The 17,379-nt window shown below is 46.8% G+C and overlaps 1 protein-coding gene and 1 non-coding gene across 2 annotated transcripts in view; both read left to right on the top strand.

Annotated features, from left to right (window-relative positions):
* The first annotated feature begins 2,285 nt into the window (after positions 1–2,285).
* Positions 2,286–2,358, top strand: trnav-uac (transfer RNA valine (anticodon UAC)). The gene has a single exon. It is a non-coding gene; the product is annotated as a tRNA-Val (tRNA).
* Positions 2,359–6,114: 3,756 nt separating this feature from the next.
* Positions 6,115–17,379, top strand: part of patl1 (PAT1 homolog 1, processing body mRNA decay factor) — a 51,616-nt gene continuing 40,351 nt past the window's right edge. Inside the window, exon 1 of the mRNA XM_087981765.1 lies at positions 6,115–6,227. Within this exon, the coding sequence (XP_087837891.1) occupies positions 6,192–6,227 (36 nt within the window). The 5' untranslated portion in view covers positions 6,115–6,191. The remainder of the gene's footprint in view (positions 6,228–17,379) is intronic.

Below are 17,379 nucleotides of genomic sequence, written 5' to 3'. Positions count from 1 at the left end.
TTTCAAATCTTTTCCAAACCCTTTCAAGTTTCACAACATCCTTCCAATAGGAAGGAGTCCAGAAATGCATGCAATATTCCAAACGTGACCTAACCAATGTCCTGTACAGCTACAACATGACCTACCAACTCCTAAACTCAGTGTTCTGACCAGTAAAGGAAAGCAGACCAAAGGCCTTCTTCATTATCCTGACAAACTGTGACTCTACTTTCAAGGAACTATGAACCTGCACTCCAAAGTCTCTTTTTTCAAAAACATTTCCCAGGACTTCCCATTAAGTGCATAAGTCCTGCTCTGCTTTGTTTTTCCAGAATGCAGCAGCCCGCATTTATCTAAATTAAACGACACCTGCCACCCCTCGGCCCATTGGTTGCTCTGAGCAAGATCCCATTGTGTTCCAAAGCGACCTTCTTCGCTGTCCACCATCCAATTTGGGTGTCATCTGCAAACTTACTTTTAAAAAAAACTGCTGTTGCTCGGAAAGTACCCTCAAACTCTTGATTTGGAGGTCCCGGTGTTGAACTGGAGTGGACAAAGTTATAAATCACACACCAGGTTGCAGTCCAACAGGTTTAATTGGAAGCACCAGCTTTCGAAGCGCTGCTCCTTCATCACGTGGTTATCGCCTGATGAAGGAGCAAAATTTCGAAAGCTAGTGCTTCCAAATAAATCTGTTGGACTATAACCTGGCGTTGTGTGAGTTTTAACTATCAAACTCGTAAGAAAGAGTTGCTCAAACTGAAAGGATAACTGTGATGTCTCTCTCCACAGATGTTACCAGGCATGCTGAACGTTTCCAGCAAATTTCTGGTTTTGTTTCTGATTGCCAGCGACCACTCTTCTTTCGGATTTCATCTACTCTGTCCAATACGCTTCTGTCACTAAGCCGTTTCCACACACTTCCTACAGTTCAAGGGCACGAACTGCACTTCAATACTGAAAAATAAACCCTCCAGTAGGCTTTGGAACATATGAACCAGATTCTGGATTAGAGGTGCTGGAAAAGCACAGCAGTTCAGGCAGCATCCGAGGGGCAGTAAAACCGACGTTTCGGGCAAAAGCCCTTCTTGCGAATCCTCTTGCAAGGATGCCTGCCTTGAAGAAGTTATCCTCCTCTCTCTACAAGGTATTCCTGATGAAGGGCTTTTGTCCGAAACGTCGATTTTACTGCTCCTCGGATGTTGCCTGAACTGCTGTGCTTTTCCAGCACCACTAATCCAGAATCTGGTTTCCAGCATCTGCAGTCATTGTTTTTTTTACCTAACATATTAACCAATGGGCGTGATTCGTGGCTTGAGTTCGAAAAATCCAGTCTGTTGTTTACTGAGCAATTTTCATTTTTCACACTCAAAGCATGTCAAAGATTGATTGCTTGGAGAACTGGGACTCAAAAAACAGCATTTCAACGGGTTCTTCGACACGGGACGCTCAGATTCGAAGCCCAACACTCTCCCCAATGAGATATTCAGGCTGGAGAAGTGATATTCATTGGTGAACACAGTCTTGAAAAAAATCAGGTTTTCTCACGTCACGAATTGATTGTTTAGAGACAGTACTGAGCAATCCGATTTTAAGACAGTGCCCGAACACGGACTTCAACCCTGGAGCCTCTGATTAAAAGTCAGATGCATTACGGACGAAGGTAAAGAGGCCCTGATTGCGAAATACCATCAGCGATACTGGTTAGTAGAGAATATTGCATTGATTTCGTATTTTCTGTCTGAGTTTGTCGCACAGATTGCCTTTCTCATTGCTTCCCCATATTCCCACAATGAGTTCACAATCACATTTCACCGGCACCAATACATCTCCGATCCTGCAACAATTCCACACACTCTCATCTTTTTTCTTCCTCTGCGTTTGGCTTGCAGACTGCTTCCTGAAATCCAAAAAAATAACTTCATCACTTCCAGCTCAAGCCTTCCAAACGCATTCACAACAACAAGAAATTGCTCGTGAAAAATCAACACCTCTGGCAGCAAATGTCGACAGAAAACACGGTTAATGTTTCCAGGCCAGTGAGACTCTCAGTGCTGAGAGAGAGAGAGAGAAAAACTCCATCTTTCAAATGGCTGCAAGCAGAAGGTCTCAAGCAAAACACATGAGGTGTAAGCGGCGCCGTTGGACTGGGCTGGACAAAGTCAAACATCACACCACACCGGGTTTGTGTCCAACAGGAAGGACAGTGAGTGAACTGAAGAAGAGGCGGAACTCCGAAATTGTCTGGTTCCAAATCAAGCCAAACACAGGCACCTGTGATTCACAGATGTGACTGCTTGCCTATAGGTTCCATAGTGTAGTGGTTATCACGTCTGCTTTACACGCAGAAGGTCCTGGGTTCGAGCCCCAGTGGAGCCATCATACTTTCTTGCACCTTGACTAAAATGAGTTGCTAAATTATGATTACTTGCGGTTAATGTGTAATGATGTCAGTAAGGCCGTTTGGCAAGGTTCCTTCCTGTAGGCTATTGCACAAAATAGGGAGGCAGGGGATTTAGTGGTTTGGATCAGAAATTGGCGAGCTAAAAGAAGACCGACCGGTGGTGGTTGATGGAAAATATTCATCCTGGAGTTCAGTTACTAGTGGTGCACCCCAAGGATCTGTCTTGGGTCCACCTGCTGCTTGTCATTTTTATAAATGACCGAGGTAAGGGTGTTGGAGATGGGTTAGTAAATTTGGTGGAGTTGTGGATAGTGCTGAAGGAAGTTGCAGGTTACAAAGGGACATAGATAAACTGCAAAAGCTGGGCTGAGAGGGCGCAAATGGAGTTTAATGCGGATAAGTGTGAGCTGATTCACTTGGGAAGGTGCAAGAGGAATACAGAGTACTGGACTAATGGTAAGATTCTTGGAAGTGGAGATGAGCAAAGAGATCTCAGTGTCCATGCACGTAGATCCCTGAAAGTTGCCACCCAGGTTGATAGGATTGTTAAGAAGGTGTAGGGTTTGTTAGGTTTTGTTGGTAGAGAGATTGAGTTTCGAAGCCACAAGTTAATGTGCAGCTGTACAAAACTCTGGTGCGGCTTCACTTGGAGTATTGCGTACAGTTCTGGTCACCGCATTACAGGAACGCTCTGGAAACTTTGGAGAGGGTTCAGAGGAATGTTGCCTGATATGACAGGAAGGTGTTATGAGGAAAGACTGTGAAACTTGACACTGTTTTTGTTAGAGAGAAGGTTGAGAGGTGACTTAATTGAGACATATAAGAAAATCAGAGGGTTAGATAGGGTGGACAGTGACACCTCTGATGGTGATGGCGAGTACAAGAAGCTTTAAATTGAGGGGTGATAGATATAGGAGAGTTGTCAGGGGTAGTTTTGTTTACACAGAGTAGTAGGGGCGTGGAACGCACTGCCTGCAACAGCAGTAGACGTGCCAACTTTAAGGGCATTTAAATGGTCATTGGATAGACAAATGGATGAAAACGGAATAGTGTAGGATAGATGGGCTTCAGATTAGCTCCAGAGGTCGCCACAACATTGAGGGCCGAAGGGCCTTTGGGGCGCAGTCATAGTCATGCATGTTCCATGTTCCCACAATGCGTTCACAATCGCATTTCACCGGCACCAACCCATCTCCAATCCTGCATCAACTCCACACTCTCTCATCTTCTTCTTTCTGTGCGGTTGGCTTGCAGGTTGCTTCCTGAAGTCAAAAAATAAATTCATCACTTCCAGCTGAAGCCTTCCAAACGCACTCACAAGGAGAGGGACACAAATTGTTCGTGAAAATCAACAGCCCTGACAGCAACTGTCGAGAGAAAACACGATTCATGTTTCCAGCCCAGTGAGACTCTCAGTGCTGAGAAAAAAAACAAATCCATCTTCCAAATGGCTGCAAGCAGAATGTGTCAAGGAAACCATGTATCGTGTAAGCGCCGCAGTTGGACTGGGCTGGACAAAGTCAAAAATCACACCACGCCAGAATATAGTCCGACAGGTTTATTTGAACGCACAGGAAAGGCAGCGAGAGAACTGAAGAAGGGGCTGTGCTCCGAAACCCTCCGGTTCCAAATCAGGTCAAACACAGTCACGGGTTGCTTTCAGAGCTTGTAGGTTCCATGGTGTAGTGGTTATCACGTCGGCTTTACCTGTAGAAGGCCGTGGGTTCGTGCTCCTCGACTGAAATGAGTTGGGAAATTATGATTGCTTGTATTTTACCATTCCAACGTGAACCATAAATCCAAAAGTTGCCAGTTATCGTGGAGGCCCGAGCGCACCACGCAGTTATAGAGCTTTAAATCATAGAAATACACCCACACCCTTCGGTCCATACAAGCCAGATATCCAAAGCTATGTTAGCCCCATTTGCCGGCTGCTGGCCCATATCTTTTAAAACCTTCCTGTTCATGCACATATCCAAATGCCTTTTCAATGTTGTCATTGTAGCAGCCTGCACCACTCCCTCTAGCCGCTCATCGCACACATGCACCATCCTCTGCTTGTAAAAAAAATTCTCCTTGTAACATTATCCCCTCTCACCCTAAATCTATGCCCTCTCGTTCTGGACTCGCACACTCCAGAGAAAACACTTAGTCTATGTATCCTATCCATGCCTCTCATGATTTTATAAACTTCTCAGTGGTCACCCATTAGCCTGCAACCCCCCAGAGGATACAGTCCCAGCCTATTCAGCCTCTCTCTATAGCTCAAGTCCTCCAACCTGGCAACAACTTTGGAAATGGTTTCTGAACTCTTTCAAGTTTCACAACTGGGGAAATTATGAATAAATCTCGCTCAGACTCTGCAGAAAGAGTCACTCGACCCAAACGGGTAACGCTGATTTCTCTCCACAGATGCTACCATAGGTACTCAGCTTTTCCAGCAATTTCTGATGGCCAGCATCCGCAATTCTTTCGGCTTTTATCTACTCTGTCCAATGTGTTTCTGTAACACAGTCATATCCACAATCTCCCCATAGTGCAAGCGCAAAAACTATACTTCAACAGTGTCAAATAATTACCAGGGAAGGAATTGAAACATTTACCTGTGGTAATGTTACGTGGATGAACAGCAGAATGAGTTTGAAATCAGCCTGTCTGCTGCTTCTGGGCGACGTGTTTTGTTTCAGTCTTGAAACAAATCAGGTTTTCTCGTCTCACGAATTGATTGTTTAGATACAGGACTGAGAACTCCATTTTTAAAGGCAGAGCCCGATCAGGGACTAGAACCCTGCACCCTCAGATTAAAAGGTGTGACGCGCTACCGATTGTACTACCCGCCCCAACACCTCCCTCACTCATACACACTGGTAAGTAGAGAATATTGCATTAATTTCGAAAGTCCTCACTTTCTCCTGGCCTAATTTATGTACCTAGGCCATATGGTCCGCCCGGCTTGCTGTGTTCTTCCAGCCTCCTGTTTGCAAACTTTTCACTGTTCTCCTGTCCTTGAGCGTACGTGGCAATAAAGGACATTCTAATTCTAATTCTAATTCTATATCCTGGTGAGCTTTCTGCAAACTGACTCCGAAGAAAACCTGACTGCATGGCTAAAAATCACACAACACCAGGTTATAGTCCAACAGGTTTAATTGGAAGCACTAGCTTTCGGAGCGCTGCTGATGAAGCGCCTGAAGGAGGAGCAGCGCTCCAAAAGCTAGTGCTTCCATTTAAACCGGTGGTTGTGTGATTTTTAACTTTGTACGCCCCAGTCCAACACCGGCATTTGCAAACCATGACTGCATGGCTTCCTTAAACAAAGCATTCCCCGTCCTCCACCCCCGTCCTCCACCCATCCCTCGCTGGGCTCTGGAACACGTGATCTCCTGTTGTCTCTCTCCCCCGAAAGTCCAGCCCCGCCCCCTCACTCACGGTCGTCCCTCCCCTTCCCGCGCATGCTCAGTACGTCTCATGCCGCAGCCGGGCAGCCTCCTTGCGCATGCTTCCCGAGTGGGTGCGGCTCCGCTTTTTCACGGGCGGGGAGGGCCGCGCGATCGGGAGAGAGTGCGCACGCGCCGATCCGTCGGCCCCTGCCTCTCGCGCACGCGCCGATCCGTCGGCCCCTGCCTCTCGCGCACGCGCCGATCCGTCGGCCCCGGTCCCGCGCGCACGCGCAGGCGCACCGCCGCCCCTTTCCCTCCCCAGCCCGTCAGCGGCGTGACCGCGCATGCTCGGTGCTGGCAGTGCGCGCAGGCGCGGCCAATGGCGGCGGTCGGGATGGGTTAGCGACGGAGTGGCGAGAGTCGGAGCCATGTCCCGGGACATGTTCGCGCTGTCGGACCGGCAGGTGAGCCGAGCGCGGCGGGCAGTTGGGAGGCGAAACGGCCGCTCGATTCCCCACCGTGTGCGTCTGTGGTGAGGGGGGGATTGAGGGGCCAAGGCCCGGGCTGAAGGCCGCGGCCTAACCCCCAGGGTCTCCCCTCACAGCGGGAGAGGAAGGGGTTCAGGTATCGGCCTGAGAAACCTCCCTCCTCCGCCTCGCTTCCCGCACTGAGAACAGGAGGTCTGTGAGGAGAGAACCCGCGTTTAACGTTTCAACTTCTTGTTTCTCTCCTCCCCCCCCCCCCCCAGGGGCGGACGCTCTACCCCCTCCCCAGGGGCTGTGACTTGCCTACCCTCCCCCCCCCCCCCCCCCTCAGTGGGTGTGGCGTTCGCCCTCTCCCGCCCCCCCCCCCCCCCCTAACCTCCCCGAAGTGCTGTGACCTCTCCCCAGGTGCTGACCTCATCTAGATGCTGTGACCCAACCCCAGACACTGACTCTGACCAAACATTGCCGTCTCCCCTTCCAGACTGGTGATCCCTCCATCTTGTAATTTCTACCCCCACCCCCAACAACCTCCCCCATATCTGTGGCTCCTCATCCTAAACACTGTGATCCTCCCTGTCCGCCCGTTAAAGTGTGTGGTGTTGTCCACACCGTTTGGATGTTAACAGTGGTGAATTCAGTGAATGTAACACGATTTAATACAGAATCTGTGACCTCCTACCTCACCCCTCTCCCCCCACTGATCCTTGAACTTTGTGCCCTGCCTGTGACTTCCTCTACACCCAAGAACCATGACCTCTACCCAACTACTACGAGCTGAGAGCACTACTCCGTCCTCAGACACGGTCATTCTCCTCAAATCTCTTGGTATTGTAATCCCACCCTATCTCTCCAAAGACTGTGACTCTTGCACCCTTCCCTCCTCTCCCTCATCCAAACTTCCAATCTAACCCTGGGAAGTGTGAAACCTCACCAAACGATGGGAATTGTGGCCCAAAAGAATACACACACACCGACAGTTGTGAATATCCACTTCCTGCGCCTCCCTATTCCCAGGTTTTGGACACTGACTTGGACCGCCATCTTCACCCTCAACTCAAACTATGACATCCCAGTTTCTCCACCCTGCCACATAGCCCATTGTTCAGTGAACACGACTGAGGGAGCCATGCTATGTTAATGAATCGAGAGGGAGAGCGCCACACTGTTGAGAGGTTAGTGCTAATGGACTGCCACACTGTCAGAGGGTCAGTGCTGAGGGATCGCCGCACTGTCAGAAGTCCAGTGCTGAGGGAGCGCTGCATTGTCAGAGGGTCAGTACTGTGGGAGGGTCTGTGCTGGGGGAACGACGCACTGTCAGGGGGTCTGCGCTGATGTAGTGGCGTGCACTACTTGAGGGTCATTACTGAGGAACGCTGCAGTTGGCAAAAGTGTCACCTTTATGCTGTGAAGTTCAATGAGGTCAAATGTTCCCTCTCAGCTAACTCCAAGAACTGTTTGCCCGTTTGTTGTGCTCAATGTGTATTACGTCACATCTCAATGCCGGTTCACCATAGTGTGGGACTTGATGAATACAAGTCAGCTGCTATGTTTTGAAGCATTTATTTCTTAGCTTCATTCATATCACACTTCCCTCCAACCCCCAACTTCCCTCCCCTCTCCCTGCAGGGATGCAAGGCGATTTTCAGCTCTATGCACGGAAGTCTCAAAAATTTGTTTTAGATTAGATTACATTACAGTGTGGAAACAGGCCCTTCAGCCCAACAAGTCCACACCGACCCGCCGAAGCGCACACCCACCCATACCCCTACATTTACCCCTTACTTAACACTACGGGCAATTTAGCATGGCCAATTCACCTGACCTGCACATCTTTGGACTGTGGGAGGAAACCGGAGCACCCGGAGGAAGCCCACGCAGACACGGGGAGAACGTGCAAACTCCACACAGTCAGTCGCCTGAGGCGGGAATTGAACCCGGGTCTCCGGCGCTGCGAGGTAGCAGTGCTAACCACTGTGCCACCATGCCGCCCATAAAACCAGAGCACCCGGAGGAAACCCACGCAGACACGGGGAGAATGTGCAAACTCCACGCAGACAGTTGCCCAAGGCTGGAGTTGAACCCAGGTCCCTGGCGCTGTGAGGCAGCAGTGCTAACCACTGAGCCACCATGCCACTGTGTTCAGGTGTAAGTAAAATATTCAAGGCACACTGTTAGCTTTCTGTTAAACATATTTGAGGTATCAGAGTATGGAGTTTGTGTATTTGATGTTACAGCACTGTGCTGACACACATTTGTAGCGCCGTAGTTCTGTCTGTTCAACACCGCTCTGAACAATCTATGGGGTGTTGTGGCAAAGGTAGTGTCTGCATGTGTTTTATTTATGAGGTGACAATAAGCAAGCACTTCCAAGGGAAGTTGGATAGTTGTTTGAAGGAAATAAATCAGTGGGGCTAAAGGTGAAGCCTGAGATTAACTGGATAGATCTCTGGGGAGTATCTTGACTTGAGGGGCTGAATGGCCTGCTGCATAACTATCTCTTGCAGAAATTAGACTTTTATCTTTGCACTGAAGCTTGAGTCTCAAGTATTTTCAAATAATGAAGTGTGGCAAAGAATTATAATATATTATTGTTTGGGACTTTGGTTATAAAATAGAGGTCAGTGAGTTTTTGGTTTTTGGTACAGTGAAGGTGACTTTATGAAATGGTCCGAAACAATCTTTTTGCCAATAGATCATCATCTGCTTTGAGTAAACTCACAAGACAAGCAAAACGCTACATGGTGAGATGATTGCTGAACTAGAAGTATTCACTGACTTGGAAGATTTATGACCCAAAAGGAGACAGATTGACAGAAAATGTCAGCATATCCAGTTCAGAGAGAAAAGATGCATTTTGCGTCGAGAAATTTTGATATTGGCAGTCTCTAGGTCTTCAGAACTGGAAAAAAAAGGTCAGAAGCTACTTCAGCAGTCCAAGTAGATAGGTTTGGGAAAAGCCCTCGTTCTCATCTTACACTTCTCAGCTGGAGTGACTGAAGCTGGTGAATACAGTAATTCACTGATAGCTTGTAGCCTTTTCCGTTGATTTAAAAAAAAAGGAATCAAAGTATTAGTTTTACTTCACTGTGTATCTGTGAAGAATTTTGTGAGGATATAGTGTTTTACCTTTTTTCTGATCTTTGCAAAAAGGTATTTCCAAGGTGTCTTTTGTCACTGTAATAAAATGTGTGTTTTTTCATACAAAGTACATGCACAACTGTACGTGTGTGTGTTCGCATGCACGTTGCATTTGTATAAATTCAGTGGCTGAACTTATGGTGAAGAAATCAAAATGTAAAACTTAGTTCACCAAGCCAGATTTGATTCTGGAACCTGACTTGTTCAGTATTGCCATCAGCTAGGATCAAAACAAAAAGGGAATTGATAGCTTGGAATAAACAAACACATGCTCTCAGGGGAAACTGAAAACGCCAAGGCCTAATTTTGTTCTCGACAGAACATATTGGAAATAGACATAGAGATAGACAGCACAGAAACAGACCTTTCGTCCACGTTGACCAGATATCCTAAATTAATTTCGTCTGATTTGACCCATGTCCCTCTAAGACCTTTCTTTTCACATACCCATCCAGATACCTTTTAAATGTTAGAAGGTACACAACGCCAGGTTATAGTCTAACAAGTTCATTTGAAATCACAGGCTTTCAGAGTGCTGCTCCTTCGTCAGGTCGAGTGAAGAGAAGCACGGGGCAAATAATTTTCTCGGCAGAGAGATGTTGTAATTGTACCAGCCTCCACAATCATCCCTGGCAGCTCATTCCAAACACAGTACCACCCTCAATGTGAAAACATTCCCCTTTAGGTCCCTTTTAAATCTTTCCCTTCTCACCTTAAATCTATGCCCTCTAGTTTTGTACTCCCCGACTTTGGAGAAACGATGGCCGTCTATTCACCCTATCCATTCCCCATATGATTTTATAAACCTCTACAAGGTCACTCCTCAGCCTCTGATGCTCCAGGGAAAGCAGCTCCATCCTACTTAGCCTCTCCCTGTAGCTCAACACCCCCACCCCCAAAAAAACCCTGGCAACATACTTGTTAATCTATTGTGAACCTGTTCAAGTTTAACAGCACCTTCCCGATTGGGGAGAGACCAGAACTTCTGTAACTACATACTTGAAAAATGGGTGGGGATGGATGGGTGGGTTTCTTTCTTCGTGGGTGAACATTTGATGCTCTTTTCAAAGTCTGCGTGAGCTGACTAACTTGTCCATTCCAATTCAGTGAACACACAAGTCCACCACATGTAAGCCTGTCACTGATTAATCAGACCAAGTAAGGTGAATCAAATTGGTTTCTGTAACAATTGCTGTTGGTTTCCGATTCTGAGACTAGCTGTTAATTCCAGATTTATCAATTTACTTCTTAAAGTTCTATCAGGTGCATTAATGGGATTTGAACCCTTGTCCCCAGTGCACTTGTCTGGGCGTCTGGATATCTGCTCCAGTGACATAATCACGACCCACTATCTCCCTCTAGTTTGGAGCTTTCAGACTTGACTGTCTTTGAGCTTTGTTTGATTTACTGTGTATCTGACCCTGTCCTGGGAATGTGAGCTTAGATAACAAATTCCTCAAATTAACACAGACTGTTAAAATAAAATCCCTGAAGGTGAAAAGTGAATATGTCAGGTTGAACTCCTGTAAATGATTTCCCCTGGAGAGCTGTCTGGCTGGTCTACTTCGGGGGCGGAGGGGGGGGGGGGGGGGAACATGATGATGATGATTAAGGTAAAGTGCATGTTTCATGTTTGTAATACGTATGAGTGGGGGAGGCTGGTGATGAGGAACGGAGAATGTTGAGAAAGAGCAGCAGAGACGGAGGGCAAGCCTGGGTGTGCAGTCGAGTGAGAAAGATAGACAGCGAATGAGAAGATGACCAGGTAGGCATGGGATGAGGCATTGTAAAGCACGAGATTGAGATGAGCTGTGGATAGGTGAGTCACGAGATTAGATTAGATTACTTAAAGTGTGGAAATAGGCCCTTCGGCCCAACAAGTCCACACCGACCCGCCGAAGCGCAATCCATTCCCCTACATTTACCCCTGCCCCTAAACTACGGGCAATTTAGCATGGCCAATTCACCTCACCTGCACATTTTTGGACTGTGGGAGAAAACCCACGCAGACACGGGTGAGAATGTGCAAACTCCACACAGTCAGTCGCCTGAGGTGGGAAGATTGTGAGGCGTGATAGCAATGGAGATGAAGAAAGAGAGATGGGTGAGAGATGGAGAGGAGAAATTGAAGGCAGCTCAAGAGACTCAAAGGGAGAGGCAGCGATCAGGAAGAGTCTTATGCTGTGAGAAATCTTTGTTGGGAATAAAGTGTACTTTCCTAGGAGCCAGCAACATCGGCAAAGTCAAAATCTCTTGTCATTCAGTCATGTGCAGGAAGGCAGGGATTGAGTGAAATGGGGTCTTCTCTATGGTTTGATATCCATATTAACAAGGAGTTTGGTTTCTTTTGCCGTAGATTGGGCTGGGACAGTTGATCAAGTACAATCTAGCAAGAAACAGCCTGCCTTCCATTGTGATATAACTCCAAAGAGTCACAAGTGTTGTCAGGCATAAATAATCAATCCCCACATATTCCAGCTTGCTTAAAATAGGGATGATCAACTGAGATGCTGGCCTATTTTGAGAATGTATTTCTGTAATACATATTTACAACGTCAGAGTTGTATTAATTTCAAGGCAGAGAGGCATCCTTATTTTGTGGCAAAGCAGTATCATAGAATCTCTACTGTGTGGAGGAAGGCTACTCAGCCCACGCCGACCCTCTCAAGAGCTTCCTATCCCCTGCCTTATCCCTGTAACCCCGCATTTTCTGTGGCTAACCCACCGAGCATGCACATCCCTAGACACTGAGGGGCAACTTATCATGGCCAATCCACCCGAATCTGCACATCTTTGGAGCGTGGAAGGAGACCAGAGTACCTGGAGGAAATCCATGCCGACACGGGGGAAAATGTGCAAACTCCACACAGACATTCATCCGAGGTTGGAATCGAACTCAGGTTCTCGATGCTGTGAGGCAGCACTGCTAACCACTAATCCAACGTACCAGCCAGCTGGATTTTTGTGGATTTTAATCTTGCAACTGTTGGTCGTCGTTCGTCCAGCCGCCTGGGCTCTGAGCTCTGGAATTTCTTCCCTGAATCTGAATTTTCAAACTTTGAAATCCATCTTGTAGATCCAGATTTGGTGACCAGTGTTGTTGGTATCTCTTCATCTCACTCTAGGTGAGAATTGTTTTGCTATTAACTGATCAACAAGGTTTCTTTAATCTGTACCCAGGATGGGTATGTTTCACTGGCTGGACCAACATTCATTGCCAACCAAGTCACAGCGCCAACAGTGTGTATGAAAATGGTGCCCGTGTAATTGACCATGCTGAGGTTTGTGGTGACCTGCTGTTTTGAAGCAGGGACATAGTGACAATTGTGGGTCTCTTCGGAAAGGAGTTTCAGGATTTTGAACCAGCCCCAGTGGAAAAGCATCACTAAGTAGTTCCAATCCAGTATGGTATGTGACTCTTTTTGATGGAGCAGGGGTAGAAGCAGTTCAGGTCATGGGTCAGAGGAGCCCTGGTCGGTTAATGTAGGTGGTATGCACTGCTGCCACTGTTTTACGTTGAATGTGGTAGATGGAGTGCCAAACAAGCAGGCATCTTTGCCCTGGGTGCTGTGGACCTTCTTGAATAGTGTTGAGGCTGCACTCATCCGGTCATCTTGAGAGTTCTCCATCAGACTTGTGACGTGTGCATTACAAATGGTGGACAAGGCTTTGGGGAGATCAAGGCCAATGATTGACAAGTGGGAAGTAACATTCATGCCACAGGCATCTCCAATACGAGACAATCTAACCACACCAACCATCCCCGCCATTCACTGACTTGACCATTACTGAATCCCTCAGTCAACGTGCTGGGGTCACCAGTGACCAGCAACTGAGTTGGCTTCGTCATAGAACACTGTCGCTACAAGAGCACGTCAAATACTGTGAATCTTGCAGTGAGCAACTCATCCTCCTGACTGGCCAGAGCCTGTCCACCATCTACAAGGCACAAACTGGGAGTGTGCTGGAATACTCCCCACTTGCCTGGGTGGATACAGCTCCAACAAACCTCAAGAAGCTTAAAACCGTATGACGTAAGAGCAAAGTAGGCCATTCAGCCCACAGAGTCTGCTTTGCCATTAAATTGGGTCAAGGTTAATCTGCTAATCCTCAACTTCACATTCATGCCTTTTCTCAGTACCCTTTGATTGCCCTCCAGTTTAAAAATCCATCCATTTCAGTTTTGAAGCGACCCAGCTATATCAGCCCTCTGCGGTGAAGAATTCCACAGATGCACTCCCTTCTGAGAGATGAAATTCCTTTACAGCTGTCTTAAATGTACAACTTGTATACAGAAATTAAACCCTCTGGTATGCACCCATCCAGGGTGGAGGTGAGTTCCTCACTGGAGTATGTTCCTAGTGTCAGACCTGCTGTGTATTTATCTGGCAGGTCCAGTTGAGTTTCTGGTCAATGGTGACCCTAAGGATGTTGACACTGGAAGTTTGTGATGATAATTGTATTGAATGTTCACGGAGTAGTGGTTGCATTGTCTCTTTATAGAGATGGTCTTTGCTTGGCAGTTGTGTGGTATGAACATTATTGGCATATGTCAGTACAAACGTGAGTATTGTCCAGATCTTGTTGCATTTGAACCTGGACTGCTTCAATATCTGAGGAGGTGCGAATGATGCTGAACATTGTGCAATCGTTGGCATTGGATCTGTGTGGCATCTCATCAAACGGCTTCTGAAAATTGGCTGTATGAGCTCGCCTTCAGTGCCCTGAAATATCACGATGTCACGAGATATTGATTAACAGTTGCTTTTGGCCAATGCAGCGAATTGTAAACAGAGCACAGAACATGAGCGAGAGGGATAGAATTAGAGGTCGTCCTTCACAGATGTCCAAGCTAATAACGGGAAGGACCATTGGTGATCAGTGGCATTTTGACATCGCCGGTGATCTGAGTCTCTTGATTCAACAAGTGTGACTATTACTATGTTGAACGATTACCAAGATCATAAATTCCAATGAAGAAATATCTCAGAAGCAGAACAGGGTGTGTAATACCAGAAATTAGAAAAGTAGAGCAGAGGCATTCTGTCTTTCATCTCCCCAGCAGACAGGAGACCTCATTATGAACACCGAATACAGCAGATTGGATTGAATGAAGTGCAGGTGAATTGCTGCGCTCCCTGGATGGTGTATCTAGGTCCTGAGGTAATGAAGAAGGAGGGGGTAAACGGGCAAACGTTGGACCTTCTGCGATTTCGTGGGAAGGTGCTGGGTTGTTGAGAGCAGAGGAGGAGTGGACCAGGGTGTCCTGGGTCCATATGGATTGCTGCCAAGTGTGGGTCGGGGGGGGATATAAGTCTGTGTAGCATCCCGCCGGAGGTGGTGGTAATGGTGGCTTGTGGTGCTTTGGATGTGAAGGTAGGAGTGTAAGCACTTGGTGTCTTTGTTTTTTAGATCTCCATCTCCTGCAGTTCTTTTATTATTATTATTATTATTATTATTATTATTATTATTACTGTTCGTGGAAACTGTCCAAAAAAACACAGTCTGACTTCTTCCTCGTGGCTATCTCTGCCAATCTGACCATCCCAATCTGCATTAAGATTAAAAATACCAATGATTAATATATGCTTTTGTTATGGCAGCTGCTTGGCAACCTGTGTGCGACTGCTGCTGGAGTCATCTTCCCCTTTTTATTTCTTATTTTCCACCGATGTGGGTTCTGTATCTTCCGATCATTAATAATTTCTTGCTGTACTGCTTATTCCATCCCGTGCTAACAATGCTACCCATCATTCCTTACTTCCTGTCTGTCCTTTCGAAATGTCACATTGCTCTGAATATTTATTTCCCAGCTTTCAGTTCCTTGTTAACATGTCTCCGTAATGGCTGTAAGATCATACCCATTTCCCTGTCCTTGTGCTTGTTCTGAATGTTGCGTACGTTCAGGACACCATCCATGACAGAGCAGCTTGTTTTGTTTGGCACCACATCCAGAAATGTTGACTCTCTCCATGGCTCATGCTCAGCAACTAACGGTGTATGCTATCTGCAAGATGGACTGCAGAGATTGGCCAGAACTTTCAGGCAGGATTTGCCAAACTGTCCAGAAGGAGAAGGACAAGTAAATCCACTTGAGTACAATAGACCAAAAAAAAATTAATTCTAATTCATTCTGAACACATAGAAACAACACCACCTGCCAGTTCCCCTCCAAGTGATTTGGAATTGACATCTTTCAAGTTTGGAAGGTGTACAGTGCTCCCATGTGTCTTTGAATCATAGAGATGTACTGCATGGAAAACAGAGCCTCCAGTCCAACTCGTCCATGCTGACCAGATATCCCAACCTAATCTACTCCCACTTTCCAGCACCCAGCCCATATCCCTGCAAACCCTTTCCCTTCATACACCCATCCAGATGCCTTTTCAGTGTTGCAACCAGCCTGTACCACTTCCTCTGGTAGCTCATTCTATGCATGCACCACCGTGTATGTGAAAAAGCTGCCCTTTTAAATCTTTACCCTCACCCTAAACCTATGCCCTCTTGTTCTGGACGTCCCCACCCCAGGGAAAATAACTTGTCTATTTACCCTTCCTGTGCCCTTTCTGATGTAATATAGAAACAGGAACTGCACACAATAACTCCCAGAATGATATGCACTCTGCCTGCTGACTCTGAGAAATATCGAAATGTGCACTCTGCACAGTGGTCTTGTATGATGTGGAGATCAGAACTGTGCACAGTAACACCCAGTATGAAATGAAGGTGACAACAGTGTACAGGAACTCTGTATGCTATGTTTATCAGAACTCAGTAAGTAGAAACCACCTAAGTAGAGGCAGGGAAGGCAGCTTGGCCCATCGATGTTGCTTTGCTGTTTGATTACCTCAATACCATTTTTCTGCACTATCTCTGTTATTTACTACCCTTAACATTCAGGCATTCCTCGATCTCTCTTTTGAATATTTTCAGTGAGCCTCTAAGTCCTGGTGGTAGACGGGCCAACAAGTTTGGATCACACACAATGCAGGGAGAGCCAGCCATTTGGATACAGTACTGGCTCGAAGGTAGCTGATGCGGGCTGATGGTGAAGGTTTGCTTTTCAGACTAGAGGCTTATGACCAGTAGAGTGCGGCAAGGCCCGGTGCTGGGTCCACTGTTTTTCGTCGTTTATATAAATGATTCGGATGCAAACTTAGGAGATACAGTTAGTAAATTTGCAGATGACACCAAAACTGGAGGTGTAGTGGACAGCGAAGAATGTTACCTCAGGTACAACGGGATTCTGATCAGATAGGCCAATAAGCTGAGGATTTTAATTTAGATCAATGTGAGTTGCTGCCTTTTGGAAAGGCAAGTCAGAGCAGGACTATTACACTTAATGTTGTGGTCCTGGGGAGTGTTGCTGAACAAAGAGACCTTAGAGTGCACGTTTATAGTTCATTAAAAGTGGAGTTGCAGATAGACAGGATAGTTAAGAAGGCGTTTTGTATGCTTTCCTTTATTGATCAATGCATTGAGTATGGGAGTTGGTGGGTCCTATAATGGTTCTACAGAATGTGAGTTTGACCACTTTTGGAGAATTGCGTGTGATTCTGGCCTCCCTCCTGTGGACACGATTTTGTGAAACTTGAAAGGGTTCAGAACAGATTTACAAGGATGTTGCCAGGGTTGGAGGATCTGAGCTAGAGGGAGAGGTTGAACAGGCGGGGGCTGTTTTCCCTGGAGCGTCGGAGGCTGAGGGGTGACCTTATAGAGGTTTACAAAATTATGAGGTGCATGGATAGGGTAAATAGACAAAGTCTTTTCCCTGGGGTAGGGGAGTCCATAACTAGAGGGCATAGGTTTCGGGTGAGAGCGGAAAGATATACAAGAGACCTAAGGGGCAACTTTTTCACGCAGAGGGTGGTACGTGTATGGAATGAGCTGCCAGAGGATGTGGTGGAGGCTGGTACAATTGCAACATTTAAGAGGCCTTTGGATGGGTATATGAATAAGAAGGGTTTGGAGGGATATGGGCTGGGTGCTGGCA

This window comes from Chiloscyllium plagiosum, unplaced genomic scaffold, assembly GCF_037043375.1.
Source record: "Chiloscyllium plagiosum isolate Xiang-an unplaced genomic scaffold, Cpla_swu_hap1 HiC_scaffold_40, whole genome shotgun sequence".
Lineage (NCBI taxonomy): Eukaryota > Metazoa > Chordata > Chondrichthyes > Orectolobiformes > Hemiscylliidae > Chiloscyllium > Chiloscyllium plagiosum.
The sequence above is the reverse complement of the archived record's forward strand: the minus strand, read 5'-3'. Positions and strand labels throughout refer to the sequence as shown.